At 40.8% G+C, this 24,154-nt stretch overlaps 2 protein-coding genes across 4 annotated transcripts; both read right to left on the bottom strand.

Moving 5' to 3' along the window:
* Positions 1-2,736: 2,736 nt before the first annotated feature.
* LOC135504222 (protein-serine O-palmitoleoyltransferase porcupine-like) lies at positions 2,737-15,465 on the bottom strand. 2 transcript variants are annotated; one of them, XM_064922581.1, is made up of 15 exons: positions 14,919-15,465; positions 14,295-14,473; positions 13,901-14,093; positions 13,713-13,756; positions 10,131-10,312; positions 9,896-10,026; positions 9,723-9,743; positions 9,442-9,456; positions 8,749-8,874; positions 6,825-6,925; positions 6,506-6,582; positions 6,369-6,432; positions 6,014-6,099; positions 3,852-3,965; positions 2,737-3,710 (listed from the first exon to the last, which is right to left on the bottom strand). In XM_064922581.1, the coding sequence occupies exons 2-15, from the start codon at positions 14,431-14,433 to the stop codon at positions 3,609-3,611; spliced, it is 1,395 nt and encodes a 464-aa protein (XP_064778653.1). In that variant the 5' UTR covers positions 14,434-14,473; positions 14,919-15,465; the 3' UTR covers positions 2,737-3,608. The 2 variants fall into 2 exon arrangements, with proteins under 2 accessions (XP_064778653.1, XP_064778654.1); XM_064922582.1 differs by having other exon boundaries at positions 15,266-15,465.
* Positions 15,466-18,161: 2,696 nt separating this feature from the next.
* On the bottom strand, positions 18,162-21,818 carry LOC135504221 (zinc finger protein 726-like). 2 transcript variants are annotated; one of them, XM_064922580.1, is made up of 2 exons: positions 21,692-21,818; positions 18,162-21,218 (listed from the first exon to the last, which is right to left on the bottom strand). In XM_064922580.1, the coding sequence occupies exon 2, from the start codon at positions 21,137-21,139 to the stop codon at positions 20,288-20,290; it is 852 nt and encodes a 283-aa protein (XP_064778652.1). In that variant the 5' UTR covers positions 21,140-21,218; positions 21,692-21,818; the 3' UTR covers positions 18,162-20,287. The 2 variants fall into 2 exon arrangements, with proteins under 2 accessions (XP_064778652.1, XP_064778651.1); XM_064922579.1 differs by having other exon boundaries at positions 18,162-21,162.
* Between the last annotated feature and the right edge of the window lie 2,336 nt (positions 21,819-24,154).

Raw genomic sequence — 24,154 nt, 5'->3', positions numbered from 1 at the left:
CGCCTCATAAACACTGAGTTTTGTAAAAAAAGACACAGACTATGGAGCGCAGCCAAAATGCCAGGAACAAAAGGTATTATTTGTAAAGTTAAATTTTATGATTTGGTTAGCCTATATATTTTTTTATTATAGCCTATTTTTATATATAAAATAAATATCATATATAAATGCTTTTCTCGGGGTAGTGTATAATGTAGTGAATTCATGCCTATGCTATATTGTGTGTCTTTTTATTCTATTCAGTTAAAAGCTGAATATGGGACTATCCATCTAGTTGGGCTAAGACAATGTATCTCAGTGCAAGAGGTGCCACTACAGTACCTGGTTCAAATCCAGGCTGCATCACATCTGGCTGTGATTGGGAAGCCCATAGGGTGGTGCACCCTAAGCATTTGTTCTTAACTGACTTGCCTAGTTAAATAAAGGTAAAATAGTGTGTTATTTGTACCCAGTCTCCTCTACAGTCATACATTGACTATAATATTGACTATATGAACATTACAGTGGAGGCTGAGGGGAATCTGTTTGTTGTATTTAATGCCATTACCACGAGCCCATCCTCCCCAGTTAAGGTGGAAAATAAAATGCACCATCCCTTTTCCTGGATCATGGGGAGTTATTTTTAAAGACTAATACATCAACATTCTTTCATCGTTTGTAGGCAACAAATCTGACAAGAAATCATCTACCAAGGTAAGAACAAGAACTTCTCATTCATTGTAGATTAAAACATTCAAGTTTGAGTTTGTCTAAGTTATTTCCCCCCAATGAATCTCCTCAGCAACCTCAGAGTCCTAAGGAGCAACCAAAGAAAGTTGATCAGAAACGAGATAACAACAAGCAAGGAGGTAAGCATTAGAGTAATCGAGGATTGAGGTTAGGAGGATGATGGTCTAAAACAGCCTCATGTATATGAGTTGTCATTTTCTAAGTTTAAGTCAACTCAATCCAGTCCTTGCTCTCCAAATGATTGAGAGCTGGACCAAGTCAATTACAGTCAGCCATTTCTTCCCACCCAATGCTACAGTATGTGATAAGCAGGGTCTCGTCTACTTTGCATGTTGTGTGTCTGCAATGAAGGTATCTTTCGGTGTTCCATCCCCTCTTAGGACAGCCGAAGGGAGAGAAGCAATCATTTCCAGGTATTTGTAAGATGGCTCTGGAGACTCTGCTGGGATTCTGCCATCACAAGCATGGGGGTCCTCGGGGTAGACAAGGCTGAAGAACCTCCCTTGGACCTGCAGACAGGCCATCGCTACACAACTTTTTATTTTCCCTTATTTTACTAGGCAAGTTAGTTAAGAACAAATTCTTATTTTCAATGACGGCCTAGGAACAGTGGGTTACCTGCCTGTTCAGGGGCAGAATGACAGATTTGTACCTTGTCAGCTCTGAACTCTGGTTATTCCAATGCTCCAACCACTAGGCTACCCTGCCACCCACCTCTTCTCACAAGGGCAGAAAGTGACCCACATTTCCTTCCATCAGTGGTCCACTGGGTAACCCTGGATTGTAGGAAGCTTTGAAATGGATGGTCGCAAGGTCAAACTCAGCCAATGATCTGAGCTTCCTGAGAAACTGAGACCTTCATCTACCCAATTGTTCCCTCTCTTCCCACCCAAAGTTCCTTATTTTGATCAACTGTAATAGTCCAAACCATGCTTGTAAATAAGCAAATAAACTATTATTTTCTAAAACAGTCCAGAAGTTTGTTGTTACACGTTCACACAAGATATGTTTTTGAATGCTACGTAAGAACATGTCTGCTTGGCAGAAATTGTTTACTCAAGGTAGCTTCCTTTAACAGTACTTCACATAAACTTGAGCCAAAGATAAATAGTGATTCAGGTTTGATAGAAAATGTATTAAAAAGTATCACATATCTCCCTCAGTAGCTTCACACATATTGTAGGTAAAAGTTTGACAAAAACCCTTGAGATTAATATTTCACTGGGACAGTGGTGAAAGGTGGTGTGCTAAGGCTGTGCACTTGTGCCACAGATAGAACAATGAGACAGATATTTCACCAGATGTATAAAGGTGAAGCATCAGTTAGCAGTTTCCACTCACTACCAAATATGGTAGTGAGAGGAAGCCCAGCGGCCAGCAGTGGGAGAAGATGGAAGGAAATGGCCATTCTGCAAATTAAAAACATTTGATCTCAATACAGTTCTGCTACAAAAACTATAAATCAGTTGTGAACAAAGTGGACTAAGTTTTGTAGACTTTCCCATTTATCAAAGTAAAATACAATAAAATTGCTTTGTTTAGGTGTGCAAAGGCGAATTGAGTTATTGCACACTTCAGAGTACGCATTCCCTAACCGAAAGGTGCAGATGCATGCTAGAACAGGCCAATAGGATTTTGCTAGTTCGTGCTTGGCTCTGCCAACCTCCTTGCTTGCTCTGCCCACTATGACTAAATTTGTTCACATTGGAAATAGGCTGTGGTCTATCTTGGTTTAGCTATAAAAATATTTTCTTGTGCATTGCAATGCAAATGAGTTGAACCTTATATTCTACAGGAAAGCCTACTAAATTATAGTATATGTAATATCTCGTGGACAGATCTACGTAAACATAACAGATACTGTAGAATCTGTCGGTAAGGAATGGGATGTGTGGGATAACCAGCAGCAGCACGATTCAGTTTATGTGCAGTATGTTCAGGAGCAGTATGCATTCCATTAGAAATATTACATTTCCTTAAAAGCATGTTTTTAAAAAAAGAGCAGGGTATAGAAAATGACCAAAGCCTTTAGTTACTGATGCAACAAACGTCATCTTAATTTTGCATCGAAAACAGGAAGTTATGCATTTTCATAATCCGCTTTACAGCAACATGAAGAACTCTGAATGACCAAGTAAAGACTTTAGTATTCTTTCTTGACTGAACTACAATAATTTGTAAAATATATCACAGTTATAGTTATTAACAGGACAATGGAAAAACTGGCTAAAATTTGGCACCAACTGACATGATTATTTCCATAAATAAAATAAAAACTTATATTTCTACTAAAATCCACAAAAGGAAAGTTGCTGCCTAATAATTCTGTTTTGTGCTGTCATACAAACAGAAACTTTCTTCATCTCCAACCTGGGTATTATTTACATACTCTACAGATGTAATAACTAATTAGGTTGCAATAGAAAAATATATAGCATTCTAATATAGAGAAACAGGAAAACAATACTTAAAATGGCATATTCTGGAATCACTTCTGAAAACTAGTTCTGAGCAGTCCATAAAAGAGTGAATGAATGACCACTGCCATGCTGACAGGATGGGTATTGATTGAGACTCACAGTGAGATGTCAGATAGCAGATCCTGATCAGTCTTTCCAAAAGGGATGAATGCAGCAGCTCAAACAAAATGTGATTAAAAACAAAATTAATCGATTAAGGAAGAGTGGGGCATTATATTAAGAGTATCAAAAATAATTTGTCACCAGCAGGTTACAGTAAGTAGATAGCCCAATCTCTTAGGCGGTGTCCTGAGCACTGCATGTTGGTCTTGAGTAAAATAGTTTATATACTGTACAAAGGGGTGGTTCATTTCTCTCCACGTCTCTATCCCCAGCTCGCTCTCTCTCACAGACACACATTTAGAGGATGATGCGGTAGAGCACCCAGCAGCCAAACGTCACCCAGTGGCTGGCCCAGCTCAGCTCCGACCACTTCTGAATGGTGTGGTTGGCCACGTCACTCTGTAAAGGGAGAGAACGTAGACATGGGTTTGAAATGTCTAACTCAACCATAATGCTTTGTTCTAAAAGATCTGACGATGACTCAGAGTCATGTATGCATTTGAGCATCTTAGAGACTGACACCATTCAGTAAATAGTTACCTCTTCATCATCATCCATGTAGTCAACACTGGAGTTGAACAGAGAGCCCAGGTATGCCAGGTGGAAGACAGCCAGGGTGCTGAAGGCTACGTTAATGACGTACACCCACAGGACCTGTGTGGATGGGAGGAGCAGAAGAGATTGCAAACATTCTTATTGGTGATTTTTTGGCATCGGTTAAAGGAAAGGTTCACCCATTTTGAATGTTATGTTTTGTGCATCTTTGAGTGATGTTCCCTGGGTCATTTTTATTGGTGTTCAAGCAGGCAGAAATCCTTGCTGCATCCTGATAGTCGCTCTCACTACACTGGAAGTCAACAGGAATACAACTTTTAGATTGTGAAAACGTCGATCATACATGTCATATTTCAATACTGGTCGATGTCAGAAAATTGTGCAAGTTGTCCCACTTAAAAAGATGAGGCCTGTCATTTTCATCATAGGTACACTTCAACTATGACAGACAAAATTAGAAGAAAAAAAAATCCAGAAAAACACATTGTAGGATTTTTAATGAATTTGCAAATTATGGTGGAAAATAAGTATTTGGTCAATAACAAAAGTTTCTCAATACTTTGTTATATACCCTTTGTTGGCAATGACAGAGGTCAAATGTTTTTTGTGAGTCTTCACACACTGTTGCTGGTATTTTGGCCCATTCCTCCATGCAGATCTCCTCTAGAGCAGTGATGTTTTGGGGCTGTTGCTGGGCAACACGGACTTTCAACTCCCACCAAAATTTTCTATGGGGCTGAGATCTGGAGACTGGCTAGGCCACTCCAGGACCTTGAAATGCTTCTTACGAAGCCACTCCTCCGTTGCCCAGGCGGTGTGTTTGGGATCATTGTCATGCTGAAAGACTTGAAAAATGCCTTTGCTGATGGAAGGAGGTTTTCACTCAATCTCACGATACATGGCCCCATTCATTCTTTCCTTTACACAGATCAGTCATCCTGGTCCCTTTGCAGAAAAACAGCCCCAAAGCATGATGTTTCCACCCCCATGCTTCACAGTAGGTATAGTGTTCTTTGGATGCAACTCAGCATTCTTTGTCCTCCAAACATGACAAGTTGAGTTTTTACCAAAAAGTTCTATTTTGGTTTCATCTGACCATATGACATTCTCCCAATCTTCTTCTGGATCATCCAAATGCTCTCTAGCAAACTTCAGACTGGCCTGGACATGTACTGGCTTAAGCAGGGGGACACGTCTGGCACTGCAGGATTTGAGTCCCTGGCGGCGTAGTGCGTTACTGATGGTAGGCTTTGTTACTTTGGTCTCAGCTCTCTGCAGGTCATTCACTAGGTCCCCCTCGTGTGGTTCTGGGATTTTTGCTCACTGTTCTTGTGATCATTTTGACCCCACTGGGGGAGATCTTGCGTGGAGCCCCAGATCAAGGGAGATTATCAGTGGTCTTGTATGTCTTCCATTTCCTAATAATTGCTCCCACAGTTGATTTCTTCAAACCAAGCTGATTACCTATTGCAAATTCAGTCTTCCCAGCCTGGTGCAGGTCTACAATTTTGTTTCTGGTGTCCTTTTACAGCTCTTTGGTCTTGGCCATAGTGGAGTTTGGAGTGTGACTGAGGTTGTGGACAGGAAATATTTGTAATGTGTTACTTCTTGTTGACGGAATTTGTGCTAATGTTGGGTTTTGAACTAGCGCCCAATACTCCTATTTACTCGTTGCTGGAGAGAACTCCTCGTCCCAGAATGCACCGCACGGCCCATTGACGTAGCATGGGCAACGTCTCCTCAAAAGTATATCTGCCATTGCAAATGTTAGACTCCACTGTGAGGCACATCGATCTGCAGGTTGAATATGGTGCCAGGCTTTAGAAAGCATTGCCGATTTTGTAGTCGACTTGAGCTGCAACAGATTTCCACAACGATTTTCCATGTTTCTACCAACCTTATTATAACGCCAAAATTAAACATTTGTTGACAAAAAAATATTGTTTTCAGTGTTAAATAACACTGTAAATTACAGGACTGAATGGATTTGGGTATATTTTTCCTTTAAGTATAAGAGATATGTTATATATGAGATATATGTTGTATGGACCATTTGCATGGGGACAATATTGACACATCTTTTAGACTTTACACATGAACATTCCATTATGCATAAATATCACACAAATAAAATATTTAAACCATACCTTATTGTTCTTGTGAGAGCAGTTTGGCTGGCATTTCTTTGACAGAATACACGCATTAAAAATGGCTGCCAATCTCTTCCGCAAAACTGGAACAGAGGAAAATAAAATAAGTCTCCGGCAGATCAAATATAATTCACAATGATTCATCCTGTCATACATACTCAGCATTTGCTGTCTTTTGTGCCACAACGCCAAGTTAATTGATTGTTCATTAGTAATAAATCAACTCTATATATGTCACCAAAGGTTATTCTCCAGATGTAAATAGTGTTATTACTGAAAGGTAACGTGGAACTTAAATACAATTAGCAAAGGGCTATTTTTGAATAGCAGGCCATTTATTTTATAGACTTACCATGCTCAATATACGTGATGAACCCAAGAGACAGTAGCACTGCACCCAGGTGGAAGCTGAGACCCTAAAGGCCAAAGGAGACAACGTTAAGAAAATCTCTTACACACCTGCACTCACACCTGCGTGTGCATACTCACATGTAGAAGTGCACTGGCTGTGTATGTCACTAGGATGGCTGAAAAGGTTCCAAGGTTGCGAGCACTGGTAAAAACATCTGGGTGATCAGACAGAAACAGTTTTATGGGAATCAAGTTTGTATTCCGGTTCAAATGGAGTAATTGAGTTGGGATTTTCACTGCTTTACATTTAAATAGTAGAGAGGCAACTGAAGTTTTTTTAAATTTTTTTTTTAATATAATTAACAGTTATATTAATTTTGTGTATTTGGTTCAAATTAAGGTTTTTATAGGCAGAGAAACAATGCTGTAAATGTGTCCCATTTCACAGAAAGCTTACAGGTGTTGAGCCATTTGGACATGGGCAGATTCCACGAGGTGGCCACTTCCACCATAGACCTGGGAAACTCCACATGCAAGGGCCTGGCAATCGTCATATCCCTGGAGAATAAAACACATGCATTTCAGTTGGGCTGTTTGAAGGGGGAAAGAACTAGGAGGGGGCCAAATAAGGTAATTACAGTGCATTCGGGAAAAATAGAAACCTTATTTACACAAGTATTCAGTCCTTTAGCTATGAGACTCGAAATTGAGTTCAGGTGCATCTAGTTTCCATTGATCATCCTTGAGATGTTTCTACAACTTGAAATTGATTGGATGCAATTTAGAAAGGCACACACACACACACACCTGTCTATATAAGGTCCCATAGTTGACAGTGCATGTCAGAGCAAAAACCAAGCCATGAGGTTGATGGAATTGTCCGTAGAGCTCTAAGATAGGATTGTGTCGAGGCACATTTCTGCAGCATTGAAGGTCCCCAAGAACACAGTGGCCTCCATCATTCTTAAATGGAATAAGTTTGGAACCACCAAGACTCTTCCTAGAGCTGGCCACCCGGCCAAACTGAGCAATCAGGGGAGAAGGGCCATGGTCAGGGTGGTGACCAAGAACCCGATGGTCACTGACAGAGCTCCGAAGTTGCTCTGGGGAGATAGGAGAACCTTCCAGAAGGACAACTATCTCTGCAGCACTCCACCAATCAGGCCTTTACAGTAGAGTGGCCAGACAGAAGCTACTTCTCAGTAAAAAGGCACAAGACAGCCCGCTTGGAGTTTGCCAATAGGCACCTAAAGGACTCTCGGGCCATGAGAAACAAGCTTCTCTGGTCTGCTAAAACCAAGATTGAAGTCTCTGGCCTGAATGCCATGCATCACGTCCGGAGGAAACCTGGCACCATCTCTACGGTGAAGCATGGTGGTGGCAGCATCATGCTGTGGAGATGTTTTCAGCGGCAGGGACTGGGAGACTAGTCAGGATCAAGGCAAAGATGAATGGGGCAGAGTACAGAGATCCTTGAAGAAAACTTGCTCAAGAGCGCTCAGGACCTCACACTGGGGCAAGGTTCACCTTCCAACAGGACAACGACCCTAAGCACACAGCCAAGACAATGAAGGAGTGGCAACATGACAAGTCTCTGAATGTCCTTGAGTGGCCCAGCCATAGCCCAGACTTGAACCCGATCAAACATCTCTGGAGAGACCTGAAAATCTGTGCAGCAACACTCCCCATCCAACCTGACAGAGCTACAGAGGATCTGCAGAGAGAAGAATGGGAGAAACTCCCCAAATATAGGTGTGCCAAGCTTGTTATATAAATTTGCATTTTTTTTCTTCTAAAAACCGGTTTATGCTTAGTCATGTTGGGTCCTGAGAATATGAAATATTCATGTCACTGAGGGAGAGAGGGTAATGTATAACGTTTACATTATATCAGGTATCCTATTGAAATATTGAGTGCCGGGAAGCAATCACATGGCAGGCATTAATAAGGGGGGAGCCATGGATTAGTGATGGGGGGGGGGGTTATGGCCCATATCACTTAGTGTCCTGGCTAGCAGTGATACAATGTTTGTACAGATGTGTAGGAGGAGACTCAGCCTAGGCGGAAGGGTTAAATATCAGTGCTTGTGTGAAAATCTGTTTGGCTAATGCAGCTGTATTAATCCTCTGTGAAGAATAAACTTAGTTAATCTTTCATAGTGTCCGTTGAGTTTTTTTACTCTGAGAATTAGAACCCAAGAGTCATTATGGAGCATTGTGTGTAGATTAATGAGGGGAAAAAACGATTTGATCATTTTGAGAACAAGACTAACGTAACAAAATGTAAAAAAAAGTCAAGGGGTCTGAATACTTTCCAAATGCACTGTAAATCACGGCAAGTCTATGCCAATCCTAGTCACCATGATGCTTTAATGCCCTGACCATTTGAGGTTGTCTTTCTCCTCAGTGAAGCCTGCTCCAGCCAGAGTGGTGGTGGTCTCACTCAGGTAACCCACAAAGTAGTTGCTGAAGTGGAATGAGAGTGCATTCTCATAGGCCAGGAGCCACCTAGGTCAATGGAAGAAGGTTAGAAGACACCTGTCAAAATAAAAGCCTCAAATCACACTTACGGTATTTTCCTGTGCTGTATATGTTTCCACACTGAGGTTGGACTAATACTGTGAAATTGTTTTAAATATTTGATAATGCCCTGTTAGTGTAAGAGCTGTTTGGTGGGATGTAGTTTTGGCCTGCCTGGTGATGTGGTAAATAGACCAATAAGAAAGAGTGTTCCCAACCTTTCTGCCAATAACAGCTAGTTTTCTCCTCCTCACTCAAATGTTTACTTGTTCTCCCACCAGATTCCCCAACCAAACGCAATTGATGTGAGCAGAGGTGCATATGAGCACTTCTTTCCCACCTTCACACTGCACTTTTCCACCTTAAGTCCATTTTTTCTTTCTTGCTTGAGAAATTGCTCTTCGCTAGGTTTCTTTTTGAACATTTAATTGAAAACAACCATAGTAAGGTACTTAATTGTTAAGCAGAAATTATTTAATATTGAGATTAAAACTACTGCATTGGACCTTCCAATAATACAATTCTCCATGGTAATATGAATGCCATTAAACATACCTTGCCACAGAAGCTCTGCGCAGCAAACAATTGAAGGAAAATGTTAATCAGTTATCACCATTTATTTTATTTAATACATATAACTGATACACACTCACTCTTAAGTCTCATGGCATGAGTGGGCAGGACAGAGACGCGGTTGTAGGAATGATGGGGATAAAGAGGTGCAGGTGTCAGGAAGGTGGAAGAGCTGGTGAGTTAGAAATGGACATGCAACATAAAATAAATTACAGAGACAGATGGAGGATGTTGTATCGGCATTAAATCGGATAAATATTTACCTGATCGTCCGTTTTGTTTTGCTGGGGATAGAGCCAAGGCAAGGTAAGAACATTTATTTAAAGGGAGAAAAAGAAACAAATAAGAATGTGCACATTACATCAATGTCTGTGGAATCATTCTATGACCTACAGTAAATCATTAAAAGAGCAGTAAGGTTAGGTCATCCACTTACTTGCGTAGCAGCTTGTCTCCGTAGATGGGGATGAAGTAAGGGAAGAGGTAGGGAGCAACACAATTAGAGGTGATCAGACACAGCTGGCTCTTCACCCAGCTGACACACACTTTCCATATCCAGGAGAAACTCTGAGGAAGACGAGGAGAATATGTAAATACCATCCCTCTCAATATCCTTCATCTATCTTCTTCCATATCCCTCTGCTCTAGACAGGACTTAACATTGAACTTACCAGTTTGCGGCCCTCTATAGCCTCTCTGTAGCTGTTAAAGCTGATCCAGGGCCCAAATATGATAGTCCCAACAAAGTAGATATAGCCCATGAACTCCACAGGAGAAGGCACATTAGCCACCACGCCCCGATCCAGGTCAAAGGCTAGAGAAATGGCCTTCATGGCAACCACCATCTGGGAACCTGCAGATACAGAACTCAGTGAGACTTGAAATATCATTGTTAATGTTTTCATGTACAACACAGCTGTAACCTGTTAATTAATCTTTCACTGGGTTTTGGGAGATGCACAGTACTAGTCAAGTTCAGACACCTAATTCAAGGCGATTTCTTTATTTTTTTTTTTATTATTTTCTACATTGTAGGACAATAGTGAAGACATAAAAACTAAAATAATATAGTTGAAGTCAGAAGTTCACATACACTAATTAAAACTCGTTTTTCAACCACTCCACAAATTTCTTGTTAACAAACAATAGTTTTGGCAAGTCAGTTAGGACATCTACTTTGTGCATCACAAGTAATTTTTCCAACAATTTTTACAGACAGATTATTTCACTTAATCACAATTCCAGTGGGTCAGAAGTTTACATACACTAAGTTGACTGTGCCTTTAAACAGCTTGGAAAATTCCAGAAAATTATGTCATGGCTTTAGAAGCTTCTGATAGGATAATTGACATCATTTGAGTCAATTGGAGGTGTACCTGTGGATGTATTTCAAGGCCTACCTTCAAACTCAGTGCCTCTTTGCTTGACATCATGGGAAAATCAAAAGAAATCAGCCAAGACCACAGAAAAAAATTGTAGACCTCCACAAGTCTGGTTCATCCTTGGGAGCAATTTCCAAACACCGGAAGGTACTACATTCATCTGTACAAACAATAGTACGCAAGTATAAACACCATGGGACCACACAGCCATCATACCGCTCAGGAAGGAGACGCGTTCTGTCTCCTAGAGATGAATTTACTTTGCTGCAAAAATTACTAATCAATCCCAGAACAACAGCAAAGGACCTTGTGAAGATGGAGGAAACAGGTACAAAAGTATCTATATCCACAGTAAAAAGAGTCCTCTCTCGACATAACCTGAAAGGCCACTCAGCAAGGAAGGAGCCACTGTGCCAAAACCATAAAAAAGCCAAACTACCAGATCATTATTTTTTGGAGAAATGTCTTCTGGTCTCAAATAAAATAGAACTGTTTGGCCATAATGACCCTCTATGTTTGGAAGAAAAAGGGGGAAGCTTGCAAGCCGAAGAACATCATCCCTACCGTGAAGCACAGGGTTGGCAGCATCATGTTGTGGGGGTGCTTTCCTGCAGGAGGGACTGGGGCACTTCACAAAATAGATGGGATCAGGAGGATGGAAAATTATGTGGATATATTGAAGCAACATCTCAAGACATCAGTCAGGAAGTTAAAGCTTGGTCGCAAATGGGTCTTCCAAATGGACAATGACCCCAAGCATTCTTCCAAAGTTGTGGCAAAATGGCTTAAGGACAGCAAAGTCAAGGTATTGGAGTGGCCATCTCAAAGCCCTGACCTAAAACCTATAGAAAATTTGTGGACAGAACTGAAAAAGCGTGTGCGAGCAAGGAGGCCTTCAAACCTGACTCAGTTACACCAGCTCTGTCAGGAGGCATGGGCCAAAATGTATTTATTGTGTGAAGCTTGTGGAAGTCTACCCGCAACGTTTGACCCAAGTTAGACAATTTAAAAGGCAATGCTACCAAATACTAATTGAGTGTATGTAAATTTCTGACCCACTGGGCATGTGGTGAATGAAATAAAAGCTGAAATAAATCACTCTACTATTATTCTGACATTTCACATTCTTAAAATAAAAGTTGTTATCCTAACTGACCTAAGACAGGGAATTTTTACTAGGATTAAATGTCAGGAATTGTGAAAAACTGAGTTTAAATGCATTTGGCTAAGGTGTATATAAACTTCTGACTTCACCATTATGGAATATTGCAGTAACCAAAAAAGTGGTAACCAATTTGAAATAAATGTTATATTTGAGATTCTTCAAATTAGCCACCCTCTGCCTTGATGACAGCTTTCCACATTTTTGGCATTCTCTCAGCCAGCTTCACCTGAGGTAGTCATGCATTTCAATTAACAGGTGTGCCTTGTTAAAAGTTAAATTGTGGAATTTCTTTCCTTCTTAATGTGTTTGAGCCAATCAGTTATGTTGTGACACGGTAGGGGTGGAATACAGAAGCTAGCCCTATTTGGTAAAAGACCAAGTCCATATTATGGTAAGAACAGCTCAAATAAGCAAAGAGTAACGACAGTCCATCATTACTTTAAGACATGAAGGTCAGTCAATCTGGAAAATTTCAAGAACTTTGAAAGTTTCTTCAAGTGCAGTCGCAAAAACCATCAAGCGCTATGATGAAACTGGCTCTCATGAGGACCGCCACAGGAACGGAAGACCCAACTTACCTCTGCTGCAGAGGATAAGTTCATTAGAGTTACCAGCCTCAGAAATAGCAGCCTAAATAAATGCTTCACAGAGTTCAAGTAAAAGACATCTCAAAATCAACTGTTCAGAGGAGACTGCGTGGATCAGGCTTTCATGGTCAAATTGCTGCAAAGAAACCCCTACTAAAGGACACCAATAAGAAGAGACTTTCTTGGGCCAAGAAACACGAGCAATGGACATTAGACCTGCGGAAATCTGTTTTTTGGTCTGATGAGTCCAAATGTTTGATTTTTGGTTCCAACCGCCATGTCTTTGTGAGACGCAGGGTAGGTGAACGGATGTACTCTGCATGTGTGGTTCCCACCATGAAGCATGGAGGAGAAAATGTGATGGTGTGCGGGTGCTTTGCTGGTGACACGGTCTGTGATTCATTTAGAATTCAAGACACACTTAACCAGCATGGCTACCACAGCATTCTGCAGCGATACACCATCCCATCTGGTTTGCGCTAAATGGGACTATCATTTGTTTTTCAACAGGACAATGACCCAACACACCTCCAGGCTATATGACCAAGAAGGAGAGTGCTGGAGTGCTGCATCAGATGAACAGGCCTCCACAATCACCCGAAAAGCAGCCAACAAGTACTCAACATATGTGAGAACTCCAAGATGTTTGGAAAAGCATTCCTCATGAAGCTGATTGAAAGAATGCCAAGAGTGTGCAAAGCTATCATCATCAGCAAAGGGTGGCTACTTTGAAGAATATAAAAATATTTTGATTTGTTCAACACATTTTTGGTTACTTCATAGTTTGTCTTCACTATTATTCTACAATGTAGAAAAAAAGTCAAAATAAAGAAAATCCCTTGAATGAGTAGGTGTCCAAATGGTTTGACTGGTACTATATATATATCTATATATCTATATCTAGGGCTTCCTTTGTAAACTCAGCCTTAGATACAACCTTTCCATCAAATATTTTTGCCAAAGGATTAGTTGCAGGTTAATGCGTCATGAGTCTTGTCCTGTAGGCTAACTTTGTTTTTCCCTTAGATATGCCAGCTGCAGTCAAAATTGGCTATATTGTCATAATTTTTTTATAAAAAAAAAATATATATATATATTAATTACAAAGTATGAACCAACCTCTCATTTTGTGCCAGGTGGTGGTGTCCATCATATGTAGCTCTCTGGTTGGATAAGTCAACAATAGACCAATTAGAGGCTGTTTACTCCACTAGGAGCTAAAAGGACTAAGTCAAGTTGTTTATCATCAATCATCTTTGCTTAAAAAGTTGTATGTTGTTGCCTGGTAACAGAGAAGGCCTACCTACCCCATGAGCAGGTAGATGAGGATGGTGATGGAGAGGAAGGTGGCCCGGTTACTGGAGTGTCGACAGAGGAAGAGGATGAGGTAGCACAGTAGACTGAGCAGTACCACCCACACCATGTGGAGCTCAAAGAACAGGTACAGGGTGTAGAACCCTCCTGCCACAGTGCTCAGGTGTTTCACATAGGATGGGAGGCCTGACCAGGCCAACAAAACAACAACACAGAAGAGAAGAAGAGCATGTAGTTGTAGACAGTCATAAAACATGCATGTAGTTCTTCAGTACTATATAATAATTTAAAAAAAATGTAAAACGTAAATGACTCCTAATACTCATCATGTCTGCGACAATGAAATTCCGAAAGTGACGTTTCAAACAAAGGAATGTGAAATCTCACCCAGAATCCAGAGAAGTCTGCATAGAAGGCAGATGACCAGAAGCTGCCAGACCTGCTCCAGGCCCTGCTGAGCGGTGGGCAGAAGACAGCCCTCCACAAGCTCATGGAAGAACTCCTGTCGGCTGAAGGACCCCATCATGCTATTCACAGAACCTTGGAAGGTTCACTCTTCGTGCATGCTGACAAATTAAGCAGAGCAGGGTTACTGGCTAAACTATATTAACTTTTTAAATGTAAGTTCTTTAGCAGATGCTGTTAGCGACTTACAATTAATACATTAATCTTAAAATAGCTAGGGGCACAATCATATCGCAGTCGTTCCTCAGTTTAGTAGTTATCAAGTCTGTGATAGTAGGAAAAGACAAGCACAGTTTCTATTTTTTGTGTGTGTGGGGGGGGGGGGGCATCTGTGCATCAACAAAATGCATATGATATGCAGGCAGCTGTGTGCGTTCATGGACAACTACAGACAGTACCAGGCAAGCTGTTCTGCTATATCAATATATCGTACATTTAATCTATAAGTGGCCCAAATGGTCTTCTACAAACAGGCAGGTTTATGTTGTTTCCCAAGCTACAACACACAACATTAATTTGCATGCTGGTTTACAAGGCACAACTCACAAATAGCTAGCTAGCAGGCTGGCGCCATACAAATCCGTCCTAATCCGCAGTGCAGTTGTCTTCACACTGACGTCAGCTGCGGTTTGCAAAGGTCGTAGCAGTACAGTCTTCCATTATTGTGCTCACTTGATAACGATAGCTATCCGCTATTAATGAAATTCGCTGACCATGCTTTCTCACCAATCATCGACCATGATCAGATAAGAAAATACCTACAAACAGTGGTGTCTGGATTGTCAGCCGAGCTCCACACGCTACACCGCCAGAGGGAGAAAGACGCTTTTTCACGAGACTCAGCATCATTCCAGATTTGCTTATATTTTTGAGAGGAAAATGATGTGTTTTACCTCCAAACCCTTCAGTCAGTGGTTTATTTGTCCGTTTCTTCTATCTGTTTCTTCTACCACTTGACACAATGTTATGAGCTTCATGCACGGCCGGTCCAGATGTAGCGCGACACCAAGCACCAGGTCATAGCAGCAGTTGCTTTAGCAATTTATGCAGCCAGTGCTACAATACAAACGGATTAACCAATCAACTGCGTCGCTTTACATGAATCAGCCAATTATTGGAGTTGGTTGCCCCGATACAGGTAGTTAGCAAATCAACTGCAACTGTTACCAGTGGTGGCGTTGACTGTATGCCCAATCACAAAGGGTACATAAGGTGCAGGTATTATGCGACCAATGGGACATGGATTCGTAAATGCGTTCCAGGGAGCTTAGCTTTGTCTCAGACAAACCATATTGATAGATAATAGATCAATTGATTTGCAAAAAATCTAACAAAGTTGATCAAATGTACAAATTAATTGTGAGTAAAGTAATAACTCTACTGTGGCTTTGGGAGACCAGGGAATATCAAATTAGTGACAATATCTATGGTCTATGTCTATATACAGTGCATTCGGGAAGTATTCAGACCCCTTGACTTTTTACACATTTTGTTAAATTAAAGTTATTCTAAAAATGGATTCAATTCAATTGTTCCCTCAATCTACTCACAATACCCCATAATGACAAAGTGAAAAAAGTTATTTTGATTTTTTTGCAAATCTATTCTTCGGTACAAGTCTCAATGACCATGAGTGGCCCAGCCAGAGCCCAGACTGGAACCCGATCAAACATCTCTGGAGACCTGAAAATAGCTGTGCAGCTTGAGAGGATCTGTAGAGAAGAATGTGACAAGCTTGTACCATCATACCCAAGAAGACTTGAGGTTGTAATCGCTGCCAGAAGATGCTTTAACAAAGTACTGAGTAAAGGGTCTGAATACTTATGTAAATGTGATATCATTTTTTTTTTGTATACATTTGCAAAAATATATATTTTGCTTTTTCATTATGGGGTATGGTGTGTAGATTGGGGGGGGGGGGGTTAATCAATTTTAGAATAAGGCTGTAACGTAACAAAATGTGGAAAGTCAAGGGGTTTGAGTACTTTCTGAATGCACTGTAACTAAGACACTTGGGCATAAAAAAAAAATAAAAAAAATGCTAATTGGTATTTTGACCAATCAGATCAGCTCTTTAAAAGATCTGATGTGAAACGATCTGATGTGATTGGTCAAAAGACCAATTAGTGAAAAAAATATTGGAATTTGTCTGCCTTTGTAAACACAGCCTAGTTTACATTTACCACATGAATAGTACTTCAAACTCAAAATTCAGTTTAACCAATATTTATATGAGAGATAGGAGTCATTAGCTGCTGCCAAGGCAGTATCTACTCTTCCTGGGGTCCAGCAACATTAAGATAGTTATATACGATTTAAATTATTACATGACATTACATTTTATAACACCTTTCACCTCAGCCCACATATCTATGATAAAAAAATCAATGCATGTGTCTGTGTCTCTTCATTGTCCCCGCTGTTCCATAAGGTGTATTTTTATCTTTTAAAATAAAAAAAATAAAATTATACTGCTTGCAACAGTTACCTGATGTAGAATAGTTCCATGTAGCCATGGACTATGTAGTACTGTGTGCCTCCAAGTCTTTTCTGGACTTTGGGATTGTGAAGAGACCTCTGGTGACATGTCTTGTGGGGTATGCATGGGTGTTGGAGCTGTGTGTTTGTAGTAGAAATAGACAGCTAGGTGTCAGTAGTGCATATGCGATAAAACTAGGGCCTGTAGGACCTGCCTTGTTGATAGTGCTGTTAAGGCAGAGAAGAGCTTTATTATGGACAGACTTCTCCCCATCTTAGCAACTGTTGCATGAATATGTTTTGACCATGACAGTTTACAATCCAGGATTACTCCAAGCAGTTTAGTCTCCTCAACTTGCTCAATTTCCACATTATTCATTACAAGATTTGAGGTAGAGGGTTTAGTGAATGATTTGTCCCAAATACAATGCTTTAATTTTTGAAATATTTAGGACTAATTTACTTCTTGCCAGCCATTCTGAAACTGACTGCAGCTCTTTTTTAAGTGTTGCGGGGATTTCACTCACTGTAGTAGCTGACGTACATAGTGTTGAGTCATACATAGACACTCAGAGCCAGTGACAGTTCAGAATACGAATGTCATCTGTTACTAGCAAGTTAATTTTCTGAACCTCGTTTCTTAGACTGTTTATGTTAATGTAGGCTATTTTTCACACTTTTCTGGGATGCTTTATTGTATTTATTGCTTTACTGGGAGGCTTATCAGAAGTAGCTGCACACAGTGGACTTCCTACTAGGGCACACCATAAGAACATAATTACTGTATACAATAGCTGTAGGATCGAGAGGCATTCAGGGGAGTTAAGAGGGACATAAATTAGGTTACTTACATTGTGACTGCTACCGCCCCTGGGATAATGTATATTTGCTGCAGCATTACTACAACTCAGCGACACAATGGTATCGGAGCTGGGCTTGGGTCATTGATAAGTCATTGTCTCAACGCAGCCTTGAAATGCGTGGACAGAGTCCAGGAGCCAAGATGATTTGGATGTACTCTGTCATTCCCGTAGAGCATCTTCTGTTTCCAGGTGTCAAAGTTATCTATAAAAGTTATTCCAACAGAGCTATAGTAAACGTTACTCCGTCCATATCTCTGGACGATATCGAAACAGGGATCTAACTAGAGCTAGTCAAGCTCAGGACCCAGAACTAGATCCATAACAGTTGGTGATGGTAATAACCCACTTCTAGCACTGCTGATGCATATCAAATGTTATGTTTCACATAAGCACAATTTAGTGTTTACATGTTGTTGCAAGACAAGCATGATATAGAGAAGCTAGATGGGTGCCTCTTTAACCTTTTTTTAATACTGAAGATAAGTGATAGACATGTCTGCTGTAATACAGAGACGGATACAAAGTACTTTACAGTATTTATCACACCAGTATTTTATGTTAGCTGAGCCAATATTTCTATGCATGCCTACATTCACTTTAAGAGGAGTCTTGTGACATGATATAAAAAAAAAAAACACTACATGACCAAAAGTATGTGGACACCTGCTCGTCAAACATCCCATTCCAAAATCATGGGCATTAATATGGAGTTGATCCCCCTTTGCTACTATAACAGCCTCCACTCTTCTGGGAAGGCTTTCCACTAGAGGTTGGAACATTGCTGCAGGGACTTGCTTACATTCAGCCACAAGAGCATTAGTGAGGTTGGGCACTAATGTTGGGCGATTAGGCCTGGCTCGCAATCAGCATTCCAATTAATCCCAAAGGTGTTCGATGGGGTTGAGGTCAGGGCTCACCAATAGACAAACCATTTCTGTGTGGACCTCGCTTTGTACACGGGGGCATTGACATGCTGAAACAGGAAAGGGCCAACCCCAAGCTATTGCCACAAAGTTGGAAGCATAGAATCATCTAGAATATAATTGTGTGCTGTAGCGTTAAGATTTCCCCTCACTAGAACTAAAGGGCTTAGCCTGAACCATGAACAGTCCCAGACCATTATTCCTCATCCACCAAACTTTACAGTTGACACTATGCATTGGGGCAGGTAGCGTTCTCCTGGTATCCACCAAATCCAGATTTGTCCGTCTGAACGCAGATGGTGAAGCGCAATTCATCACTCCAGAGAACGCGTTTCCCCTGCTCCAGAGTCCAATGGCGGCAAGCTTAACACCACTCCAGCCGACGCTTTGCATTGCGCATGGTGATCTTATGCTTGTGTACGGTTGCTCAGCCATGTAAACCAATTTCATGAAGCTCCCGATTAACAGTTCTCATGCTGACGTTGCTTCCAGAAGTAGTTTGGAACTTGGTAGTAAGTTTCGTAACCCGAGGACCAACGATTTTATGCTCTTCAGCATGCGGCGGTCCCGTTTTGTGAGTTGTGTGATAGAAAATGTCTAGGAGCAGTTGTCACTCCTAGACATTTTCATTTCACAATAACAGCAGTTACAGTTGACTGGGAAACTCCAGCTGGGCAGAAATTTGATAAACTGACTTGTTGGAAAGGTTGCATCCTATGATGGTGCTATGTTGAAAGCTCTTCAGTAAGGCCATTCTACTGCCAATGTTTGTCTATAGAGATTGCATGGCTGTGTGCTCGATTTTACACGCTTGTCAGCAAAGGGTGTGGCTGAAGTAGCGCGATCCACATCATTCATTTATATATATAGTAAAAAGTGTTAAAAAAAATACACATTTGCAATCTACAGCCTGAGGTAGTTATGCAGAACTCAAATCAGAGACAATATATAATTTCATAGCAGTTTGACAAACTCTGGAACTTTGTTACTCCAATTCAACAGAATTATTCACCTAACACAGACTATAGATATTCCTAATTCATAATCAACAAAAAACTCAAGATTATTTACATGTACATACATTGGCGAGGGCAATTTCTGGACAATTTAATGGTTGAGAACCAGCAAGAAACACTACAGGCCTCTATGATCGTAATCTAAAAAGTGAATGAACATGATTTGTTATAGAAATTAGTTTTGAATGTGTAACAAGAGTAAGATAGTTTAACAGCAAGTCATTTAATAATGTATAGACAGTCTAATTAGCCCTTTCTTCACAATGGATCAAGTATAATTGAATGAATGAATCATAATCCAAAAAATATACATACACTAAAGTAACACCAACAAAAACATGTCACGATCTCAAAGTCAAAACCATAACATTTCAGAGGACTGTTAACCATTTTAAATGCTTGACTAAATATTTTCTAATCATTATCACTGGTGGAGAGAAAGTTCTTATTTTCTCAAACTCAATGAAGGAATAAATATCAAAATCATGATGTGATGCAAAACAAGTGTTGAGGTATAAGTCCTTTTGTGAAACAGTGCATCCACATGGGTGGAGAAGAAACAGAACAATGTTAATCTTAATTAAAAAAAAAAATCATGATCTAACTGATTATCCCATTTGTTTCATCATGCAGAATCAAAGAATAACCTCGATGTCATACGCAACCTTTTGCAATTTTTCTCCTCTAGTTAACAACACAGGCCAAAGTTCCTCTTGAGGCACAGAATGTACTTTCTCTGCTGTGCCTGGATGCTTGACTCTCCTCTTTTTCTTCTTCTTCTTCTTAGAATGATCATGTTTGGTTGAGAGATTATGGCTCTTCTTGTTAAGCTTCCTAATCTGCTTGGGTGTGAGTGTGACCTGAATGGGAGGAGTGGGTTGCATCGTGGGCATGGATTCGAAACCAGGTCGAGGCTCGAGGTCAGGTTGAGGTATGCCATTGGGGTACTCGTGACGCTGGCAGAAGAGTACACCACACTTTCGGCAGCGGTACGCCTCCTCTTTGGCATGGATGGTGTGGTGACGCTTTAGGTTGTGGTGTGTGGTGAACGAGCGCTCACACTGGTCGCAAGGAAAGGGGCGCTCCCCAGTGTGAACCCGCTGGTGCTCAGTGTAGTGGCTGCGGCTCAGGAAACGTTTCCCACACACACCACAGGGAAAGGGCCTTTCTTCGTCGTGGAACTGTTTGTGTCTCACCATCTGAGGAAAAGAGAAGAAGTTCTGGCCGCACACCTCACAGGTAAATCCTCCAACTGGGATGGCATGGTGCGAAGGTGGCAATAGCAGAGTGGGGGGCCGCTTGTATGGTTTTAGGGAAGGTTCTGGTACGATGAAAGGAGTCAACGGGACACTCCGTTTTTGTACTTTCAGGTTACCAGTAGATTCTGTTTGAAGAATAGCCATTGCAGCCTCGCGCACTTTGAAAACTGCAGCACCTGCTGCAGCCCTCTTGCCCAACCCAACGGGCCCAATTTCTTGGTCAGCCATGTCTACCTACTCCGCCAAAAACCCTGGCAAAAAAGATGAGTCCGACAACAAAAAATTAGAGGTAAAAGGACAGAAAAATCTAAAGTACAGTAAAAGAAAAAAAAAAAAGTTTGATGTTAACAATGAAACATGTGCCCATACCATATGACAAATATATGATATATATTTAGCCATTTGTAATACTGCAATGTAGCTAACTAACGGTATTAAGCCATTATTCACCTAGCTAGCTACCCAGTGTATCTTCGTACCTTCAAACAAACTTGCTGTAAACTGAAATGCGTGTCAAGTACAGAAAGACACTGCGACTGGTTGTAACTAACTATCAAGAAAGAGCGTGGATTGTAGCTAACGTTAGCTTCCTAGGATAGCTTGCTAGAATAGCTAATAACATTTGTGTTGGCTCGTTGTAGCTAATCGTTAGTTAGCAAGCAGCTAAAGCGACGAGGCAGATTTTTCAAGAGGGTTGCTGGACCATCAACATTTGCACGTCTCCAATTCATATACACATATGTTATACAAAGAAGTGGTAGTTAATTGAAAAATACTTACAGAAAATAACGTTTAACGCTATAAAGGTTTCAGATGAAATTACACAAACGACAGCAAACTATGCAACTTTCATGGCAGTGTCGAGCGCTTTTTGTATGTTAGGTGCATCACTTACACACTCCCCCAGAAACTTAAGCACCCAATTTGGTCCCCGTGTATGACTGTAATGGTTCCGTTCCTACAGTACGTATGGCTGTACTGGTTCCGTTCCTACAGTACATGCATACGTCTTTAAAAATATCGATGTGGATCTATATAACAAGTTACAATATGATGATATCTATATAACAGGTTTTGCGTAGTTTTGTTTTTACACATTAACACACCTGCAACTAGCCTAAACAGCCGATAGAGGTCATTATTGATCTGTTTCTAGACGGCTCACTATAAAAAATAGAAAATAAACGACAGGTAAATAACGACCACTTGCGCCTGTGCAGGCTAACTTGCAACCTGCTCAATTCTGCTCAGGCGTGAAAGTAAGATGTTTTAAATTACATCTGTGTGTAGACTAATATAATTGAACAAATAATTTAAGAAAAATTTGGTGCTTGATGCAGTTCTTCAAATATTTCGCCAGGTGTCACTGTTGTCTGCACAACAGTGACACCTTGGGAAAATATTTATACTCCCTATCATTTAGGATTACACAAATTGCTTAACTTTTGACCCAAATAGGCCTAGAGGAAGCACACCAATTTTTTTTTAACAAGGCATATCAGTTAAGAACAAATTCTTATTTTCAATGACGGCCTAGGAACAGTGGATTAACTGCCTGTTCAGGGGCAGAACGACAGATTTGTACCTTGTCAGCTCGGGGATTTGCACTTTCGGTTACTCGTCCAACGCTCTAACAACTAGGCCACAATAAAGTGTGTATAAACATAGACATAACCTATCACTGGGTATTTCAGATGGTATAGTCATAACCAGCACTGCACAGCACAAAACATCAGAAGGCAGTACTGTTCACACATTTGTTTGTTTGTTTGTGTGTGTGCATGCCCGAGTGTTTGCTCGAGTGTGTGTGTGTATGAGAGAGAATGATAGGAGTAGTTTAACACCACCCATCTGCACCTATGCCCCTGGGTGAGCTTCACAGTACTGTTCTGGGTGAATGCAACTGGGACTTCTGATAGACTGCACTCCAGACACAAGTGTGAAAATTGATCTATCATGCTGCTTCTGAAAGTTAAATCAATATATGTTTCATTTTATTCTCATTGTCATGCTGGGAGAAACAGCAGACCCCTACTAACACTAGTCTAGAACAAAACGGTGTCTTAAACTACTGTAACATTCTGTGTAATACATTATCTATTGAATGTGTTTGGAGACATAGCTGTGGAGATGCATAGATAATCTGCCTCTTGTAGAGTATGTTGTGTGTGTGTGTAAATATTTATTCAATTGTGTTTACATAACAATCCAAAACAGAATTTGGTTCAGTGGCTCATTCAAAAAAGGACTGTTGCGTCAGCTTGTATCTGAAGAGAAACAACTAGGCAGCATTAACCCCTCCTCCCTCTATCTCAAGGTAACACTCTTCCATCTGCCCCTTCCTCTTCTTGCCAATCTAAAAATTCCATCAATAACCATGACTCTGTTATCCTTATTTTTTGTCCTGTGATTCTATCTCCATCTCTCTATCTATCTCTTCCTTTAAAAAAACCCATCCCCATCTGTCCCTCAATACCTGTTTGGCTCAAGTATCCTGTGTTTTGAGCATGGAAAAATGTTATTTATTGTTGTGGCAAGCAATCATAGCCTAGGTGGGTGGGTGGGTGGGTGGATGGGGGGGGGTGGATGGGTGTGTGGCTGGGTGTGTGTGTTGGTAGGTGGGTGGGGGTGGTGGCTGGGTGTGCGGCTGGGTATGTGTGTGTGGGTGGGCGAGAGTGGTGGCTGTGTGTGGGTGTGGTGGCTGGTTGTGTGTGTGTGTGTGTGTGTGTGTGTGTGTGTGTGTGTGTGTGTGTGTACGAGAGAGAGGTAAAGGTAGACTATTTACATAAACAGGGGTCTGAAAGGTATTTCAAATAACCAATATTTTATCTCCATTTCCCATCTGGCCAGATGGCACCCCGACTCTGTTGTTTTATTGCGGCGTTATTCATGCCATAGTCAAGGTGATTTGCCATCTTTCTTTTCTCTTCCAAGTGTGATCATTCATACATGGTGTTTCCCTCCATTGCTCTCTCCATCTCTCAAAACAGTCTGGTCTCATATACTAAACGTAACATAGTAAATGTAAATTCGGGACACCAAACTAGTATGATATGTTAGGTTTGGTGTGGTGTGGTTACATAACAGAAGGTTACTGAAGGTAAAAAATAATGTAGGGTGGTTGGTTCGGGGTGGATGGATGAGCATATAATGTGATCATGTGAATCTCATCATGGACAACTTTAGCATTTGATCTAATTAGCAACTTTACAACTACTTACTACTTCTTAGCAACTTTACTAC

This window comes from Oncorhynchus masou, chromosome 18, assembly GCF_036934945.1.
Source record: "Oncorhynchus masou masou isolate Uvic2021 chromosome 18, UVic_Omas_1.1, whole genome shotgun sequence".
NCBI lineage: Eukaryota > Metazoa > Chordata > Actinopteri > Salmoniformes > Salmonidae > Oncorhynchus > Oncorhynchus masou.
Note: the sequence above shows the minus strand (reverse complement) of the source record. Positions and strands in the feature narration are given on the sequence as shown.